Below are 20,843 nucleotides of genomic sequence, written 5' to 3' on the forward strand. Positions count from 1 at the left end.
TGCTTTTTCTGTTCCATGTATGAAACATATTCCCAGTTTATATTGTTATTCTGTTCATAACAGAATAGCAGGTCCCCGTCATCCAATGTTTCGTACCATAGCAGCTGTCTGTTATTCAGTGTGTAGTATATAGATTAGAGCTTCGGAGCCGATTGATGCTACAGACATCCATTGGCAGCAGGTATTCTTTCAATGTACTTTTTGGTTAATAGAGTATTAAATATGGCTCGTTCTTTATCGACCCTTCATTTTGATTAGCAAATCAGCGTAGAGCATAGACAGCAAGGTATTTTTTATCATAAATTGCTCTGGATTTCAATGTCAAGAATGGCGATTGTAAGTGGAGAATTGATTTTAATGTTGAGGCTAACTACACCCAGACAGTTAACCTAAAAAACAATGATTATATTATTTCATTGTGAAGCAACTTGTTCTTTATATTGACAGTATAAAGGAGCTTAAATGAAATAAGACTGCATTTTATAGCATGGATACTGTTTCTGATAACCCAGCTTGTTTACTCCCTACAGATTTCTGTGGTAATTTATACATCCGCTAAAAGGCCATAAGCTTTCTAATTAAATTTCTCCAACCAGTATTTATGTATGTTTCAAGCATTTATTTATTATTGGATTTTTTTTATTTGTAGGGTGAGCAAAGTTATTAGATTTATTTTACCTCTTTGATCAGTTTCATTCAATCTATCAGAATACAAGTCTAATATGGGTCTGTCTTCATCTTGTATTGAAAAGCAATGTTTCCTGCAGATATCTTGGGTTCAGGATCATGATATTTGTTTATCCCTCAAGCTGTCTGTGAACTGTATGTCTGGCCGATGTTAAAATTCTCCAAGAAACTCTTTGCTCAATCCTGTCTTTTTATTTGTAGCTTCTCCTTCCAGCTGTCCGTGTTATTTGTGGTTAACAGTGAACTGTTAATTGGCTTCCAGTACTTGCTGCTGCAGTATGGCTGCAACTGTCTGTTTCTATGTTTGAGATTCTTCAATTTTGTTCTTCCTCAGTCTTTCTTATCTCTTTTGTGTCTTTTCCCACCCTGTTTAAGGAATTGCTTTGCTTACAGACTGTACTTTCAGACCCAGATTTTCCACTGCCTTAACAAAAGCTATGCCAACTAACATCAAATCCCCTTTACAGCACTGGCGTTGGTAGTTGCTAATTGTTTGATCCTAACATCTGCTCCATTCACTTCCTGTTTAGCCTCACTCTGACTGTCTTGCCTCCTCTCTCTCTCCATTGCGTGCTGTCACTCATGCTCTGAGTCATTGGATACCTATATATTCTAATAATGACTAATCTCTCTCTGCCTTTGCTTGTTGAATAGTGACTGTTTTCCTTCCTTCACTGCATAGCAGAAGTGTGTGTATGTGTATGTCTTTGTATATGTGTCAGAATCTGTGCAGTAAGGTCCAATGTTGCTGAATAATCTGGTTCTCCCATAGCCTTAGCAAGGACTCCTGATAGAATTGGCCGAGAAATATTGGGTACTGATATTGACAGCTTCTACTCACAGTAAGGTAACTGAATGTAATTTATCCAAGATATAAGGAGGTTGAGATTATTGAAAGTTTCTGCAAGTTAAACTGCAATTGGTAAATATGAAGCAAACTAACTCCTACTTAAGTCAAGAAATGTTATCTAAATATTATAATGGATTTTTTTTTCAAATTTGCTGCAATTACACTTATCATTTCAGAACAAGGAAATCTGTTCAGATGATCCATATGATATAAAATCCGCACTAATAGTTTGTGTTAATTTTGGGCTGATAATTTTGTAATAGTGCTGCATGGAAGCATGTGAGCCTGTGGACTTGTGTTAGCATGGTTTTGAAAGCTGACAATGTCATTGTGATTAATGCTGCTGTTATATTCAAAGTCTCATGGATTGTAAGTGAATACTTCCCTTTTTTTAAGTTTTATTCAGACTCTCTTAGAGTCATATTCAGTTTGTGGAAATAGTGTTCTTGGTCAATATGGAAAAAAACCCTTTCATTCCAGTTATCTCCATGCTATTTGGTGCATATAATTTCCATGTAATGTTCTACAGTGATAGGTCTGTGTCCATTTTAGGCTGCACGGCCTAACTATTAAGTAAATAGAGTTTCATTGTTGTTTGTTTCAAGAAATATACAAAGTAGAACATGCAAATAGGCTTTAGGTTTTGGGCTTAAATGTTTTTAATATTATTTTGCACCTATAAAATGTGTGTCACCTGAAGTATGATGTAAAAAGGTGCCATCTATAATAAATCTGTAGAGTATTTGTCATATTTCATACAACTATACAGCGTGCATTCACATTACGTCTGCATTACACAATATACAAATAGCATTGAAACAGAAAACAAGATGATTTGTGTGGAACTGCTTGACCACAGAGAATGTGATGCATTTCTAGAAACTACTTTCGGCTTTGAAACTTCCACAAGGTTAGGGGCTAGTGTGTTACATTTTTGAAAAGATATTCTGATTTTGTTGCCTTTGTTTACTTTCTGTCAGTTTTCTTCCCTCCTCTGCTCCTGAAGGCATCTCATGTGGTCACGTGCAAAACTAATGTCAGTGTCAGCAGGTTGTACAACTCCAGGCTATCACAGTCAAATCCAAACCTGTTCTTAACTGAGAACCTTGCACATGTGTCCTGCAGCAGAAATCACTGAATAGGATAATGATCAAGTTTGAGAATCCTATTTTTTCTCTCCCATCATGATACTCAATTGATTGCAGCACCCTTGCTACAATCTGGGCTGAAGTTACCTAAGTTGATGCATACCAGGAATCAAAGCTGGCCTGCATGACTCAACAACTTACTGTCTTTACAAATTGCGCTGATGTTATGCCCATTTTTATTAATCAGGAAGGGAAGGCTTTGGCTCAGCGGTGATGATTCTGCTTTCAAACTACTTGCCAGTATCACTGTCTGGACCGATGCATGACGAATATCCATTTGGATGAGGTACCAAAGGGCTACAAACACTGCAGGCTATTGTAACCGAGCAAGAATCTGGAATTTTGAGAACAGTGGGGTAGGAAATTTGGAAAAGGGAGAAGAAAGCACTCAAAGAAGCTGACTGCTTTTGAAAATTTTGAGGCACTACTGTCCGCTATGGGAGGCGATGGCCCAGTGGTATTATTGCTAGACTACTAATCCAGAAACTCAGCTAATGTTCTGGTGACCTGGGTTTGAATCCTGCTACAGCAGCTAATGGAAGTTGAATTCAATAAAAAATATCTGGAGTCAAGAATCTACTGATGACCATGACATCGTTGTTGATTGTCGGAAAAACCCATCTAGTTCACTAATGTCCTTAAGGTCTGGCCTGCATGTGACTGCAGAGCCACAGCAATGTGGTTGACTCTCATCTGCCCTCCAATGACAACTAGGGCCGGCCAGCAATGCCCATGTCCCACGAATGAATAAAGTAAAAGAAAGCAACAATTTTACAAAATGCACATTCTAGTTCTACTGCATTTTGCCAACTTTCAATTTTATGGCAACCAATTAAAAGAATTGGAGTTGTTTTTATTGCTCAAACAATTGCAGCTTATATTGCAATCTAAAGCAATATGTTTTGTTTTACTACATCTCCATACACCCCATGTAACTTGCATATCTACTTTTTCAAAAGGAGAACCAATAGGCCTATAATAACGCTGGCAAACTTTGAAATGCTCAGAAGATTATCAAAATAAACATACATCTATTCAAAATGACTTGGAAAAAAACAAGATTCTCCCAGATACTCTTAAAACTGTCAATAAAATGCAACCATTCACACTTCTATAGGAAAAGAAGCTTTAATCTCCTCAGTGCCTCTTGTTCAAATAAACATACATGCATTGAAAAACCAGTTCAAAGAGAGGACTAGATTTTACAGCACCCTACCAGTATGCTTGAAGGAAGGGTTGGAGGGGGACTCATTAAATGCAGTGCATGGCCTTCCCAACAGTGCCCCTCCAACCTGACCCATCCTCCATTTTATAATTTCAGGCAATTAATGCCGTTTCTAGGATAGTGGATATCTTTGCCATACGCTTGCTACCTAATGATTTTGTTTTAAGTGTGCCAGGAATTATGGCACCCCATGAAATCTAGCCCAAAAAGTTATTACGAGCTCATAAAACTGTCAAAATCCTCTTCACAGCCGTGTAAATAACCACCTGCAGAGCTGAATCCATTAGTGGGTTTGCAGCATCATCAAAGAGGGATTTCATTGCACAGCTGTATCAACAAGGCTCCAAAACTGACTACATTCCTTTAAAACATGCTGAACAGATGGACACACTGTCACTCAAAAAAGCTAATCACTTGGTGAGTCCAGTTCAAAGATTTCATTGTATTCTGTTTTAGAGCCTTTGTTTGTACACCCATGCAATGGATTAAGAGGTTAAAATGGTTACAGCTTTCTTCCACTGGGAGTATGAATTGCTATGTTTAATTGACAGTTTAATAAGCTTCTGAGTAAAAATGTTTCTTTGAAGTGTTCTGTTATGGATGCTTGTTTGTTTTTTGTTTATGAGCATTTCAATTATCATTATGAGGCTCATGCATTCTGTCCATAGTGGACACTGGAAGAATACTTCAAAAGCTCAACAGATCTCTGGACTTTCAATCAATCTGAAGATGAAAGCACAGTATCCATATGACATGTTAAAAATAGACTGAATAATGTTGATTACAGAACAGCCCTTTATCTGCTGAATAAATTACTCCAATATATATGAACACTTACAGAAGGCTGGTTAATTCAGTAGTCACTTACCATTTAACAACAAAGCCCTATCATCAATCATTGCCTTGGAACATAAATCATCATACATCATCTAAATATAACATGTGAGATTTGCAAAGCATTTTAAATTTATCTGTCAAATGGTACCCAACTCCAGACTAGGCACCCACCATGGTTCTTGACTTCTCCAAGGGGCTGTGAACAATGTTTCCTATTCAAGGCCAGCCCAACTGCATCAAAATTGTGGAAGGCCTGAAATGCTAACTCCTACATTGTAATAAGCAATGGTGGAATTGATGACTAAGAAGTCTCTCAACGCCAGATTAAAATCCAACAAGTTTATTTGATAGTAAACCCACTAGCTTTCGGGGTTTGCCCCTTCGTCAGGTGAGTGTAAAGTTCTGGTCACAAACAGAGCATATAAAGGCACACACAGTTTACAGAATACTGATTAGAATGTGAGTCTTTACAGCTAATCAATTCTTAAAGGTGTAGACAATGTGAGTGAAGATAGCATTGAGCATAGGTGAAAGAAATGTGTATTGTCTCCAGACAGGACAGTAAGTGAGATGTTGCAAACCCAGGCAAGTCATGGGGATTACAGATCGTGTGACATGAATTGATGAGGACAGGCTTACTACCCCAACCTTCATGCTACAGCCATAGAATTTCCATAAAGTGGGAATGAGGGCAGAAATCTCAGAATCAAGTTCTACCTGCTACTTTCAACTGCCCTTCCCCCTCCCCACCTCAGTTAGGTTAAGGACAGGTCCCAGTGTTAGCATCAGGTATTCCCAGGCCATAGATGAAAGTAGTGTGGTCTCTATTCTGTGCCAATAAAGCTGCTCAATTCCAACCTCAGATGAATACTTCCTGTTGTCTTAAAAAGATAGTTTTGTAGTATGAATACAAGTCATCCACTGGTGTGAAACTGTCAGTTGAGTGGTGTTTAAAGTTTATTTATTAGTGTCACAATAGGCTTACATTTTCACAGTAACTTCATTGCGGTGTTAATCCCCTGGTCACCGCACTCTGGTGCCTGTTCAAGTGCACCGAGGGAGGATTTAGCATGACCAATACACCTAACCACCACGTCTTTCGGACTGTGGAAGGAAACCCACACAGAAACTGAGAGAACGTACAGACTCCACACAGACTGTGACCCAAGCCAGAAATCGAACCCAGGTCCCTGGCGCTGTGAGGCAGCAGTACCAACCACTATGCCACTAGATGCCAGATATTAATGAAGTAACATCGATCCATACACTACACTATCTAATATATGCAAATGTCAGATTTCATTAAAGATGAACAAAATCTAAATGTTGTTATTTCTGAGTTCTAGCCTGAAACTGACCAAACAACAGTTAAAGACTGGTCTGAGACTTTCTTCATTGAGAACAATTTATTCCCCTAAAAGGTGCTGACCCACCTTAGCAGAATTAAATTGAGTAGAGTGTAATGTGTATATTCTTATAGAACAGGGCATACCTGACTTGCAATGATTAAGACATTGAGAGAATTGCTATCTCTTGTGTATTAAGAATCTGGTTTCTCACACATTTCTGTACAACACCGACTTCCCAAAACATCTCACCTTCACCAATACAATTTAATGATTCAATAGTAAAAACAACAGAAAACCACAAATAAGCACCTGGGCAGAGTACCAAGCAAATGTTAGGGAAATGGCTAGAAACCGACCCATGAAAAGTCACAATGAACTTATGAAACCAGCCTACTAATAACCTACTAATAGAAGAAATGTAACTAAATGATTGCAACCATGAAATAAAAGCAAAATACTATGGATGCTGGAAATCATAAATAAGAACAGAAAATGTTAGAAATTTTCAGTAGGTCTGGCAGCATTTGTGGAGAGAGAAACAGAATGAACATTGAGTCCATCTCTGACACCACCTTTTCCTTCCTTAATTTCCCTTTCTCCATTTCTGATAATAGGTCACCAATATTCATTACAAGCCCACCAATTCCCACAACTACTTCTCCTCACACCTTGCTTCATGTAAGGACTTCACCCATTCTCCCAGTTTCTCCATCTCTGTCATATTTGTTCCTATGATGCCACCTTCAAAAATGATGTTTCCAACATATCTGCCTTTTTACTTAACTGAGGTTTCCACTCCACTGTGGTTGACAGGGCACTCAGCCATGTTCAACTCATCTCCCACATGTCTTCTCTGAACCCTTTTCCATCCCTTCCAGAAAAAAAACTCTTGTCTTCAATTTATACCCCACCTGCCATCACATTCAAAGGATCATCCTCTGCCATTTCTGTGAACTCCAGCATGCTGCCAGTACAAAATACACTTTCTCCTTATTCCTCTTTCAACATTTTGTAGGTCCACTCTTGCATTTCCCCCAACTCCCCATCCCCTTCCCCAGCACCTTTTTATACAATCGCAGAAAGTGTAACACCTCTGCCATTACCTCCTCCCTCGTCACTGTCCACGCTCCTTTAAAGTGAAGAAACAGTTCATTTCAATCTGGTCTACTGTTTTTGCTGCTCCTAATGCAGTCTTCTCTACACTGGGGAGACTAAAAGCAGTCTGGGTGATTGTTTTGCAGAACACCACTGCCCAGCCCGCAAGCATGACTCCAACCTTCCTGTCATTTACCATTTCATTTCACCATCTTGCTCTCATGCCCATATGTTCATCCTTAAACTGCTGCATTGTTCCAGTGAAGCCCAACACAAACTGGAGGAACACCATCTCATCTTCCGATTGGGCATGTTACATACAGCCTTTTGCACTCAACATTGAGTTCAACAATTTTAGGCAGTGACTGTTCTTCTCCATCATGACTCCTTTTTAAATCCAAAAATGTTTTTGTCCCAGCATAAACTCTTCCTCACAGGGCCATCAGTCATTTCTTTAGCTTTGCTTTCACTGAGAACTGACTTATATTCTCCCAGTAAAATCTTTTGTAATCTTACCTTTATGCTGCTATCAGCATTTCCAATAGTCCTTCATACTGCAATTAATATTTCCTCTGTCTTGTGCCCTACACGTCTTTGTATGATTTCTCCAACTTCCACTTATCACTTACTTTCTACTTTGCTCCACATACTGCATCCCCACATACACAGCATAAAATCCATCACATTCCCCCTCTCTTAAACTCTGAAGAGTCATACAGAGTTGAAATGTTAACTCTGTTTCTCTCTCCACAGAAGCTATCAAACCTGTTGAGCTTTTCCAGCATTTTCAGTTTTTATTTATTGCAACCATGGTCAGCTGAATGGATCCATCTAAGTCTCCTCCTGAGACCTACACCCAGTATCCAAGGCTAATCTTTAGCCAATTCAATTCACTCCACACGATACCAAGAAAACATTAGATGGAATGGGTACAGCAAAGACTGTGGGCCCCGACAACATCCCAGCTTCAGAGCTGAAGACTTGTGCTCTAGACTTAGCTGTGTCTGTAATCAACCTGTTCTAGCTATAGGTTTGGCACTTACTTGACAATATGGAAACTTGCTTACGCACATCCTATCCACAAAGTGGAGGACAAATACAAACCAACCAGTTACAGTCTGATCAGTCTACTCTCAATCGTCTGTAATGTGATGGAATGTGTTGTTGTCATCAGTGCTATCAAGCTGCACTTATTCAACAATAGCCTGCTCACCGATGCTTGGTTTTGATTCTTCCAGGACCACTCAGATACAGAAATCATTGCAGCCTTAGCCCAAACATGGACAAAGGAGCTAAATCCCAGAGGTGAAAATAACTGCCCTTGACATCAAGACAACATTTGAGTGAGTGTGGTTTTGGGAGGTGGAAGTGAAATGTAGTTAACAGAGGGGATGGATGTTGGTGAATGTTCATACACAGTACAAAGGAAGATGGTTGTGGTTGTTGGGACAGCAATCATCTCTATCCCAGGACATTACCACAAGAGTCTCTCAGGACAGGGTTCTAGGTTCATCTGTTTTTTCAATGACCATCCTTCCAGTATAACGTCTGAGATGGGGATGTTTGTTGATAATTGCAGAGTTTCTGTTTCTATTTACATCTTTGTGGATATTGAAGTAATCAATGCCCAACTACAGCACAACCTGGACAAAATTCAGACCTGGATTGATAATCGGCAAGATACATCATGCAAGGCAAGTGTGAGATAATGACTATCTCCAACAAGAAAGTATCAAAACACCCCTTTGGCATTCAAAGCCATTGCCATTATTGGATCGCCCATCATCAATATTCTGGGGGGTCACCATTGACCACAAAATTAGTTTGACCAGCCACACACATCCTGTGGCTACAAGATCAGGTTGGCAGCTGGACATTCTATGGCAAGTAACTCACCTCCTGACTCTCCAAAGTCTGTCTACCATCGAGAAGGCACAAGTTAGGAATGTGATGGGAATGCTGTTCACTTGTCCAGATCAGTGCAATCCAACAAGCTTGGTACCATCCGGGTTAAAACCAATTGACATCTCATCCAGCACCTTACAGTTCACTTATTCCAATATTTACCCCTCTATTGGTGTACCGTCACTGCAGTGTGTATCATCGACAAGTTACACTTCAGCAACTTGCCAAAGTTCATCTCTGAAACCCGCTCAGAAGGAAGGGGGCAACAAACACATGGAACACACCATCACCTGCAAGTTCCCTTCCAAGTCACAAACCATCCTGACTTGGAAATGTAACATCATTACCATCCTGGAGCTTCTTCCTTAACTACATTGTATGATTACCTATATCACATAGACATCACTTGCTGGACATAAATACTGGCATTGCCAGTGATGCCAACATTCCACGAACAAGTATGAACAAAGCATTAACTGAAAAAAGAAAATCACTTGCAATTTCTACCCACTGAACTATGTAATATTCGTAATTGGTTTCTCAAGACGATAAGATGGAGGAACAAAAGTAGGCCATTGGTCACATCAAGTTTGCTTCCCCATTTGATGACCTCATGACTGAACTGATATTATAATCCTCAGATCCACTTTCTGATCTTATTCCTGTATTCCTTGATTCCCTTACTGACTAAAAATGTTTATCTCAGCCTTGAACATGCTTAATAACCCAGCCTCTCCAGCCCTCCTCACTTCTGTCTTAATTGGACCACTCATTTAACCTTTCTATATCTCCCTGTTGATTCTTTGTGTCATTCTCATCATTTGCAGTCCCACTAGGGAGGTTAGCAATGCTAAAAGTGGTTAGCATTGCTGCCTCACAGCGCCAGGGACCCGGGTTCGATTCCCAGTTTGAGTCACTGTCTGTACAGAGTCTGCACATTCTTCTGTGTACGCCTGGATTTCCACCAGATGCTCTGATTTCCTCCCACAGCCTGAAAGACGTGCTGGTTAGTTGCATTGGTCATGCTAAATTCTCTCTCAGCGTATACAAACAGGTGCTGGAATGTGGTGACTAGGGGATTTTCACAGTGACTGCATTGCAGTGTTAATGTAAGCCTAATTGTAACATTAATACATAAACTTAAACTATTTTGGTACCATCTGCAAAATTGGCAATAATACATTCACTTCCCTCATCCAAGTCATTAATATGTCGGTTCCTTTTTATATATCTTGATCATTATCACCTCAAAAAGAATTCTAATAAATTTGTTGAGCATGATTTCCGTTTCATGAAGCCATGCTGACTCTGCGTGATTATGTTATGTATTTCCAAATGCTGTGCCATCACACCCTTTATCATAGTCTTTAATGTTTTCCCAGTGACAAGCTAAGTTATCTGCCCATTTCTTTTTCATCCTCACTTTTTGAACAAAGATGTTAGATTGGCAATTTACCAATCCTCTGGGAATTGACTGAATTTAAGGACTCTTGGAAGATTACAATCAATGCATCCACCATCTCTGTATCTATGTCCTTTAATATCCTATGATGCAACCCATCAGGTCCAGGGGACTTATTAGCCTTTAGCCCTATTAGTTTCCGTAGTACTTTTTCTCCAGTAATGGTTATTGTATTTATTTTCCCGCCCCTGCCCTTCTTTTTGTCCCTCAATTATTTGGTATTTTTAGAATGTTAATAATGTCTTCCACTGTGAAGACTGACAAAGTAGTTATTTAATTCCTCTGTCATTTCCTGGTTCCACATTATTATCTTCTCAGTCTTATTCTCTTACCACTAATTTAATATTATTCTTAATTTCCTTGGTTAACCATGGTTGATTCAACCCTTCCTAGGATCCTTCCTCACTGGGATATATATTTGTTATGCGTCATTAACTATTTTCATAAACGACTGCCACAGTTGATCAACTATCTTTTCTGCTCAACTCCTTTTCCAGTTCACTCCAGCTCACTCTGCCCTCACTCCTTTCTAATTACCCTTATTAAGTTTAGCTCAGTTGTTTTTGACCCAAGTTGCTCACTCTCAAGCTGAATGCTAATTCTACCATGTTATGGTCACCATTTCTTAGGGGATCTTTTACTCTGAGATTATTTAAACTTGCTTCATTGCATATTACCAGATGCAAAGTAGCCTGATCCTTGGTTGGATCTACAACATATTGTTCTCAAGAATGTACTTTTGCAATTTTTACGTTTACATTTACATTTTTACATTTACATTTTTAAATCCATTGGACAATTAAGGGTATGTTCAAATACACATTTTGAGGTCATTGCATGTAGACATGCATTCGCCTTCTAAAATTATATTCCCAAATATAATCCATGAAGTCACTGCACATCCTGACTGTTACGTGTAAGGAAAGAATTTCCCCCAGGGTAGCCAATTAATGATGTGGATATGCCAACGTTGGACTGTAAACTGTTTGTGCTTTATATGCCTTATGAGGCCAGAACTCTCCATTCACCTGACGAAGGGACTAACCCCGAAAGCTTGTGAGATTACTATCAAATAAATCGGTTGGACTTAAACCTGGTGTTGTCAGACTTTTTACTGTACTAGCCAATTAATGGCCAGAGGGCAGGCTCCACTCCGAACTGAGGATAGTGGATAGGCTGTTGGAAGGGCCAATCTGAGGCTTTTCAGATTGAAAGGGACCACAGTCAGCAATTGGAGATACATGAGGAAGAGGATGCTTCAAAATGGTGGAACCCTTCAACATTTTTAAATTGAAACTAAAACATAGATTCTGGAGCTAAGCCACACCGGGGGACTACCTCCAAGCAACTAAACTGGTCTCCGCTGTTAGCAGGTACTTGGAAACCAATAGGTAAATTTCAGTCAGCCTCATTCAGTTGACCTTTACCTGGATCTGCTACCTGCTGCATGCAGGTGGGTAGCCCTGGTGTTCCCCACCACCCCTCGATACATTTTTTTGCACCTGCGCACCACTGATCCTGGCACTGGCAAAGGCTAAAAATAAAACCCAAAACCTCTCATTTTGTATTGATCTTAGGTGGAACTTTTGTCTTGCCAATATAGATCTAAAGATCCAATGCTGAATCACAACCTGGAACAGCAATTGAAACCAACAAGGGTGAGGGGAAAATCATCCCTGCTAACTTTAGATGACCAAGAATAGTGTGAATTCTGGAAACCATAGAAAAGTTACAGCATGAAAGGCAGCCATTTGGTCCATCATGTCCGTGCCAGCTTGAGGACACCAAGTGCCCTTTCTAATCCCACCTTCCTGCACTTGGCCCATAGCCCTGTGGCTATTTTCAAAACATCTTCTAAACTCATTCATCTGGGAAGGGGGAATGTTTTGGGATTTTTCCACAGAGAGGTTTTGGGAAATAGCATTGTTACATGTTTGGTTTTGAAAACAAAGTATATTCACACAAGTTTAAAACAAATGAAAAAAGAGAAGTGAAAAGGCTGACGTGTTGAAGCTGAGCACTGTTTCTTTAAAGACAAATAAATAATTTCAGAGTTTGTCTCAGATTGAAGTGTTTATTGATTACTGATTCTTGAAAAGTACCTGATCGCAGTGCTGGGCAGGATTGCCTGGTTCTACTTATCCCTCTCTTGCTTGTGAACAGGGAGACTCATCCTTAAAAATCACTCCCTGGCAGCAAACTATTTGGATAGAAAGCTACAAGGTAAGCTTTTATAAAGGTTCAAAAGTTTGGGATACAGCGGTAGAGCGAGGAGTTTGTTTTAAGTCAAGCAGAGCACCTGGTGGATGTGGAAATGTGCAGCACGTTAATTGTTTTCTATTATATGGAGAAGTGTCATTGATTATTTTAATTTACTTCAATTATGTTGCTCTTTACACTCACTTATTATCCAATAAATTACACAATTCCAAGCACATCTGTTCTAACCTCGTCAATGACTTTCTCATTCTGTTTATATAAGATTGAAGATATGCGTGTTAGGCAAATGTAAGAAGTACAATATTTAGTTCACACGTCACAGGAAAGACATTGACTAGAATTCTCTGGCTGTTCATGCTGGTGGGATCTTTTGGTCCTAACGATGGAGCACCACAGCAGGAGGTTTCTCATTTACAATAAAATCCCATTGACAGTGGTGGAACCAGAAGATTCCATCACCGTGAGAAACAAGCAGCGGGGAGGCCCGAGAATATCCCCCAATAAATTAAACATTGAGCAGTGTAATTCCACTCTAGCATACTAAGAGCACAGGATCTACTTATGGGAATGGCCTACAGCTGAGAATCCAAAAAGATACCCGCTGTCGGCTTAAATTTATAACCATTCATGACAGCTCACCAGGATAATGATGTACTCAGATGCAGAAGTTAAAAATTTAATGTTTGAAATAGAACAGAAACAGTCAAACAGCCTGGTAGAGGCAAAATTAAAATAATGCAATTAGTAATAGAAAAAGGAATTCCAGCTTGAAGAGGGACTTTCAGTTAAGAGTGAATGTTTTAACCTGCAAAAGAAATAGAGTAACAGAAATTGGAAAAAAAACAGCAAGAATGAGAGGGGCAGACCTCAAGAGGAGAAGAAGCAGGTGAATTTGAGGCCAGTGTGAAGGAGAGAGAATCCACAATCTCCATCTGGCAGACAAATATTTATTCAACAAGAGACTGCTATGTGAAGCTGTGGAACTTGGGCCCACCATCTTATTAAATTCAATTTTTAAGAAGGGATCAATTTTCTACTATTGATATTTTTGTCCAGGCATTTGAATTGTTAATTAGCCACCACAAGTGGAATAAAAATGATCGTGGGAGCTAACTCCCATTATAACTGGACAAAGGACACTTGAAGCATTTTCTCATGTCTATCCAGTTGGCACTGCAGACTGTGATATTATAAAGCAATTCTTTTCTTGGCCTTATCATTTCATGCCTGAAATGAACAAGTAGAAATTGAAGAGAAGATCATTCCAGTACTTGTAGAGAAATGTTATCATGGTTGTCGATCTGTGGCTGGAAGGCAAGGGTCCAATAGACCAGAACTGTCTTTGTCAATTAATGGGAAGTGACAGATTCTTGCAAATAGTTCCAGACTATTGAAGTTACTTAATCTGATCTGTAAAACTTTGAAGGAACTAGACATATGTTGCAGTCAGTTTATAGTCTAAGAAGTAAAGAGCTATCAAATGGGTGGGTGACCAGATATTTCACCCTGTCCCACAGATAAAACTACTTCAGCCACTACAAGACTATGCGGAATGATAAAACCTTGTGTGTTACCTGGTGCATCGCCTACCTCAGGATAGGACAAGCCATTCATGGAAATGAATCCACCTAGGTTCAGATGGATAGCGAGAAGCAGGTTGAGGGCAAACCCTGAAACAGCACTAGGTGCCATCCCATGTCACAGCTAGGCTGTGTAGAGTGCTCACACGGACAATTACAGGCACTGTGGGTGCATCCAATCAAAAAATGTCTGGAACTGTATTTGGCAAAAGGGATTAGAGCCACTTGACATAATAGCTGCATGTTTCTTTGCACAGGTTTTCATGCACTTTGCAGGATCTGGAGATCTGGGAAAACTGACAGTCACAGAGGGGCACCTCGTGAGAAGCACAAGGTCTTCAAAGGGTCTATAAGGAACTATAGGGTCACACATGTCCTACCTTTGGGTGGGTAGTGAGAGAGCTGTCACGTTTCCAGAAATTATTACCACTTTTCCACAGAAATGCTTTGCAATGAATTTTAAATCTTAAGAGTTTTAGGTAAAAGTATGGTTATACATGTAAACGAAGATACCCTGATGTGAAATGTTTAAAATACAAGGCAAGCTTTAGTGGAAAGCTGCAAGGTTAGGATGCAAGAGTGTAGTTGGAGATAATTTGAAGTCAAACAAAGAGACCTCCTGATACCGTGAAGCATAGTATGTTCATTATTTTGATCTGTGATGATTAAGTTATACTGAGTCATGTTAAGCATCTTCATTTCCCTGATAGTATGTTAATAGTTTGTGAAGTAAAGCAATGTAATATTTTGCAAATGCCTTTTTTTCATGTTTGCTTGTCTAGCATCAAGTTTTGGAGAATTTCATGTCAAGGAGTTTTGTATCAAGGAGGTTGCATCATTACCACCATTGGGCAGCACAGCTACAGTGGTTAGCACTGCTGCCTCACAGCACCAGGGACCTGGGTTTGATTCCAATCTTGGGTGACTGTGTGGAGTTTGCACGTTCTCCCCGTGTCCACATGGGCTTCCTGCGGGCTCTCTGGTTTCCTCCCACAATCCAAAAACGTGCAGGTTAGGTTGGTTGGCCATGGTACATTTCCCCCTAGTGTTAGGGGGATTAGCAGGGTAATACTGGGGGTTACAGGGATAGGGCATGGGTGGGATTGTTGTCAGTGCAGGCTCGATGGGCTAAATGGCTCCTTTTGTACTGTAGGAATTCTATGACTACATCCTCTAGATTGCATTGTTCTCTAAGTAGATATTGGGAAGTGAGTGTAAACTCTGGGACAGGAGGGGAATCAGATCTGCTTACAGGTACAACTGAGGTCAATAACCCCAGTGACTGCCATGATAGACCCCAATATGTGATAGGAAAACGAGCCAATTACAGTGCAGCTCCTTTCATTCATACTATTTAGACTTAAGCCTGTATATTCTATAACATGTCCAATCTCTACTTCACAGAGTATAAAGTATCCACATTAGCAACCTCCTTACAGAAGTCCAGAGAAGACCATTATTACTCTGATCCGACATGTAGGAGAGATATTTTTTAACCAATGTTTATAAAAACGTGCAAAGCTATGATGTCACTTGCACTCAGGTTAAGTCACAGAGCTACTTGCCTGTGGCATTGCAGTGATGATAACGACAGTGTTCATCTCAGCTCATGGTCTTGTAATAATTTAAACAATTCCACCTTGAGATTGTTGGGAATAGAGGGATGCAAAAGGCATATTTTGCCGATGAAGTGTAAAATGCTGATGAAAAGCTACAGCATTTGCTCTGCTTTCAGCGACCAAGATTAATGACCTGGATTAATTAACTATATGCCTGGCATAAAAAAAATTTAGCAATTTAATCAGTAATCAAGGTGATATAGTGGATTAACGTATTCTTAGACATTAACTCAAACTGATGAGTGAAAATCTCAATTTTCTCTGGCCATCATAATTCTATATAAAATTAGTTTAGGGCCATTGCATGAATTTATTCCTAACTTAGAAACAGCTTATGCATAACTGTCCGCCTGACAGCCCACAAGAATGACTCGTGTAGAAAATGACGATTGTGGTAGAAAAATTGACAAGCAGCTTGCTAGCGATGCCTAACCATTAAAATCTGCCCTGTACTGCTGCTCCTGGACTAGCCGGCTACTTACATGTTGTCACTTTCCCTCAAGGGAGTTAAAATAGAGCCCAGGGTAATTCAATCGTGGGCAGCAGACAGATAGCATACTACTACTGGACCTACTCTGTCTTTTCTGACATATATCCAAATGAAGTTCAAGAATGGAAATTGCAAAAGGCATCTTTTTCTTTTACAATCACTGGATGTTGAGGCTAGTTACAGCACTGCTGACAACAGCTGCTGTTGAACTCACTGAGGATAAAACCCTCAATTTTCTTTATGTAGCAGTACACCTACTTGTTTGCCAACGCAGCCAATAAAGGCGGTCTAAATATTACCCTTATGATCAATGAGTGTGTAAAATAAGTTGCCATCTTTATAAAATGTAATGCTGCACAGAATGAAATATAATCCCTGATCTCAACCTAACAGGGGGAGGATGGAGGTGTGTTCAGGTTGGATGCCCGATTGACTTCAGTAGACCCAAAATCACATAGAACATAAATCATGCATCGGATCCAAACAAGCCATATATGAGGTTAAAATCTATGCAATATTATTTCATGGTGTGTATAACTTTCAGATGTACTTATGTGATAAGGTGACCTACAATTGCAGTAATTTATAATTTTGTATTATAATTATGTAACTAGTTTTAAAGAAGTAGAATTTTTTTCTGAGTTTTTAATGCATTATCAAAGAGGGTCAATTTCTTTAAGATAATTTTAGAAATAACTGAGGTCTATCTTAATGCCGTGCAAGCTTGCTTGAACATAGAACATAGAACATTACAGCTAAGAACAGGCCCTTCGGCCCACGATGTTGCGCCGACCAGTTAAAAAAGCAATGACCCTCTAACCTAAACCAATCCCTTTCCATCCATAAACCTATCCACGGATCTCTTAAACGCCCCCAAACTAGGCGCATTTACAACTGCAGCAGGCAGGGCATTCCAATCCCTCACCACCCTCTGGGTAAAGAACCTACCTCTGACATCCGTCCTATATCTACCACCCCTTAATTTAAAGCTATGCCCCCTCATGCTAGCTTTCTTCATCTGAGGAAAAAGGCTATCACTGTCCACCCTATCTAAACCTCTAATCATCTTATATGTTTCAATAAGGTCCCCTCTTAGCTGCCTTCTTTCTAACGAAAACAACCCCAAATCCCTCAGCCTCTCCTCATAGGACCTTCCCTCCATACAGGGCAACATCCTGGTAAACCTCCTCTGCACCCTCTCCAATGCCTCCACATCCTTCCTATAATGTGGGGACCAGAACTGCACACAATACTCCAAGTGCGGACGCACCAGAGTTTTGTACAGTTGCAACATGACATTGCGGCTCCTAAATTCAATCCCCCTACCAATAAACGCCAAGACACTGTATGCCTTCCTAACTACCTTATCTACTTGATTCCCAACTTTCAGGGATCTATGTACACATACACCTAGATCCCTCTGTTCATCAACACTATTCAGAGTCCTACCGTTAGCCCTATACTCAACACATCTGTTGTTCCTGCCAAAGTGAATTACCTCACACTTTTCCGCATTAAACTCCATCTGCCACCTCTCGGCCCAGCTCTGCAACTTGTCCAAGTTGAATGAAGCTATCAACATTTCATTCTGCTTAGTCAGCTTAGTTAATTCCAACACGAAAGTTTTATTTTAAAGCCTGCCATATCTCTCCATCAATGTTGCATTACTGTCTTTAGCAGCCCTTTCACTGGGTGATAAGATTTTATAACCAATCAAGCAAAAATATTGCTTGAAGAGTGACAATACCCTGCAGCAAGTACATTCAGTTCTGACTGCATATTTGGTTGATAACATAGTTAAGTATTAATGACACACAAGTGTAGCAGATTTTCTGCAAGTTGTCTTTGACTTGTAGGAGCTGAGTTGCTCTAACTTGTCAGTCTCAATATATACCTAGCATTCAACAAGAGAATGTTGATTTAATTAATTTTAATCTGATTATTTATAATATAATTGAGTATTTCCCATTTTATTATTAATTATATCTACCAAGAAAGTGCCAAGAACTCAGGATGATCAACCATGAAACTGCCAGCGAACCATATGCATACCCAACACCAGTTTGTCCTATTTTAACAATTCAAAATTGTGCGAACAAGAGGGGATCAGATTTCCTCATAAAGATTGGCACTTATTCTTAATACCGATCCATAATGCAGCTTGTTTTATTCTGTTGTGATACATTACATTCATAGAAATCTTGGGTATGACTTGAGATTTGGAGACTTATCAGTTGTGTTATAAAATAGAACCTTAGTCTCCTCTATCAATGAGCTTTATCTGTGAAGCAACAACCAACTGTTCATTGTACAAATCATTCTGTGATTTCCTCTAACTCCTCAAAATTAAGAAGTACAACACAAATTAAATCAAGTTTCCATTTATTATGCAACATTAAGGGCTCACAGAATCCTTATAACAACCCGCATTTCCATTTTGTTGATGTGCTAATTTAATGTAATGATGCCATCATATCACCCATTTATTTGTCTTTTTCTGTGCACTTGTATAGTTTTATTTGAACATTCAGATTTCTGCACTATACCAAACGGAGTGGTAGAATTATGTTTTCCTCAAGTTATTCGTGTTACATTCCTTCTGTTTGGTACAATTCCGTGTTTGGTAGCAGCATGGTCAGATTAGTTATAGTTTACTAGTGGAAGGAAATCTCTGAGGCTTCGGACTTGGATCATTTCTGCATTTATGATGCAATTTTCATAAACTGTGGCAATTATGAATTGAGAGGCCTGATATGCATACAGGATTGTTGTCATAAACCACTGCTGCATAAGGTTTGGACCCCAAATTCACCATTAGTTACATAATAGATTATATAGTTCACCTATGTGCACAATGTAAAAATAAAAGTATCTATTTTTGATCTGTTATCCATATTGCACCCTTTTCTGTAATATTTACCATTTATCTTTATGTAAATTAATGATACAACAATAATGCATAATTAAATGATGTAATCATTAATTGCTTAACATACGAATTAATTTTTAGTCTTACGAACCTTGTGGAGTATTTTGAGAAAATGGAGCACTTCTGAAGGACGTTCACTGGAGAACTTGTGATCTTTTACAGCTCTCAAAGCTGAGTTAAGCTAGGGAAAGGAAAGGGATCCAATTTCCTTTGCTAATGGAGCTGCCCACAGTTATCACCCTTGTGGCATTGGTCTTGCGATCAGATTATTAACTGTTATTTCTATTTGCAGGTTACCCACTGGAAATAAGCCAGTAAATACAACACCTGTGCAAGGGCAGGTCCCTCAGGATGACTCTGACAGGAGAACAGAACCTCGATCCTCGGTTTCAGACCTTGTGAATTCACTCACGAGTGAGATGTTGATGGTGAGTAATCAGGCATTGCCGCACAATGTAATAACTGAATTAAAAGATAACACCCTAAAATTCCATCTTACAGCCTTGATGCAGAGCTGCTACAAGACTGACATTGTCCAAAAAGAATCAGGACTTTTGTCAATTTGTACAATTTTTGATCTGTGTTATGTAATGTGAGGTTGCATGAATAACACAAGTTATCTATAGTACATTAAAGGTCTTGCATAAAAGCTGAATTTTCTGTGAGCGTCAAACTTGTTGCATTTCAGTCATCATGCCTCAGACATCTTAATTTGGTGCATTCTGATTCACCTTGAGTGATACTGTAGGGAAGCTGCTAGTGTGACCTAACAAGCAAACAGTTCAGTTCTGTCTGCTCCCTCAACATTATTCAGTGCATGAATTTTAGACTCTTGGAGATAGCAGATAAGATTTGGCCATGCTATGAAGAAAATCTTTGAGGGGCTGATTTTCCAAAGTTCTTCTCCCTCTAGGGACACCCATTTCATAGGTACAAAGGACACAAAAAAAGAGGCAGATTCATAATAGTGTTCAACCTATTCACATTTCTCCAAGGTTTATGCAGTTTCCTCAGGCCAGGCTATACTTGCAATAGATACAAGCCCAATGGGTAAGATGCAAATAAGTTATGAGGATATTCACCACCTCGTGTCTGTGTTTTATTGAAGTTGCAATTTATCTATCCAAATGTAGGAAATCTTGAAATGTTGGACTTGCAGGTTTTGAGGGGACTCTGCAGTAAGCCCTGTGTATGTTTGCGAGTTTCATGCTACCAAATAAGAGATATTCAAGTTTTGGGAATATTTGCAGATAGGATTGAGACTGGCAGTTGGGAAACCACTCGCACAACTTGGATTCTTCCAAGTTCTCCAGAATGGCCTGCTCTTTTTATCAGAGGAAGGCTTGATTGCAAGATAGTTTTAAATCAGGAATAACTGCAGGCCGCAGCCTAAGACAGGAAATACTGGTACTTGTGAACCCTTACACCTTATGCAAGTACCATGAAA

At 39.5% G+C, this 20,843-nt stretch overlaps 1 protein-coding gene across 3 annotated transcripts in view; it reads left to right on the top strand.

The window, feature by feature from the left end:
- The window catches only part of LOC145343861 (synaptotagmin-7-like), a 644,682-nt gene that overhangs the window by 509,571 nt on the left and 114,268 nt on the right, over window positions 1–20,843 (top strand). For all 3 annotated transcript variants that reach the window (XM_080190321.1, XM_080190322.1, XM_080190323.1), the window contains one exon: window positions 19,689–19,824. In XM_080190321.1, coding sequence (XP_080046447.1) covers window positions 19,689–19,824 — 136 coding nt within the window. The remainder of the gene's footprint in view (window positions 1–19,688; window positions 19,825–20,843) is intronic.

This window comes from Carcharhinus amblyrhynchos, chromosome 6 (assembly GCF_965287045.1).
Source record: "Carcharhinus amblyrhynchos chromosome 6, sCarAmb.v2.hapA, whole genome shotgun sequence".
In the NCBI taxonomy this organism is placed as follows: Eukaryota; Metazoa; Chordata; class Chondrichthyes; order Carcharhiniformes; family Carcharhinidae; genus Carcharhinus; species Carcharhinus amblyrhynchos.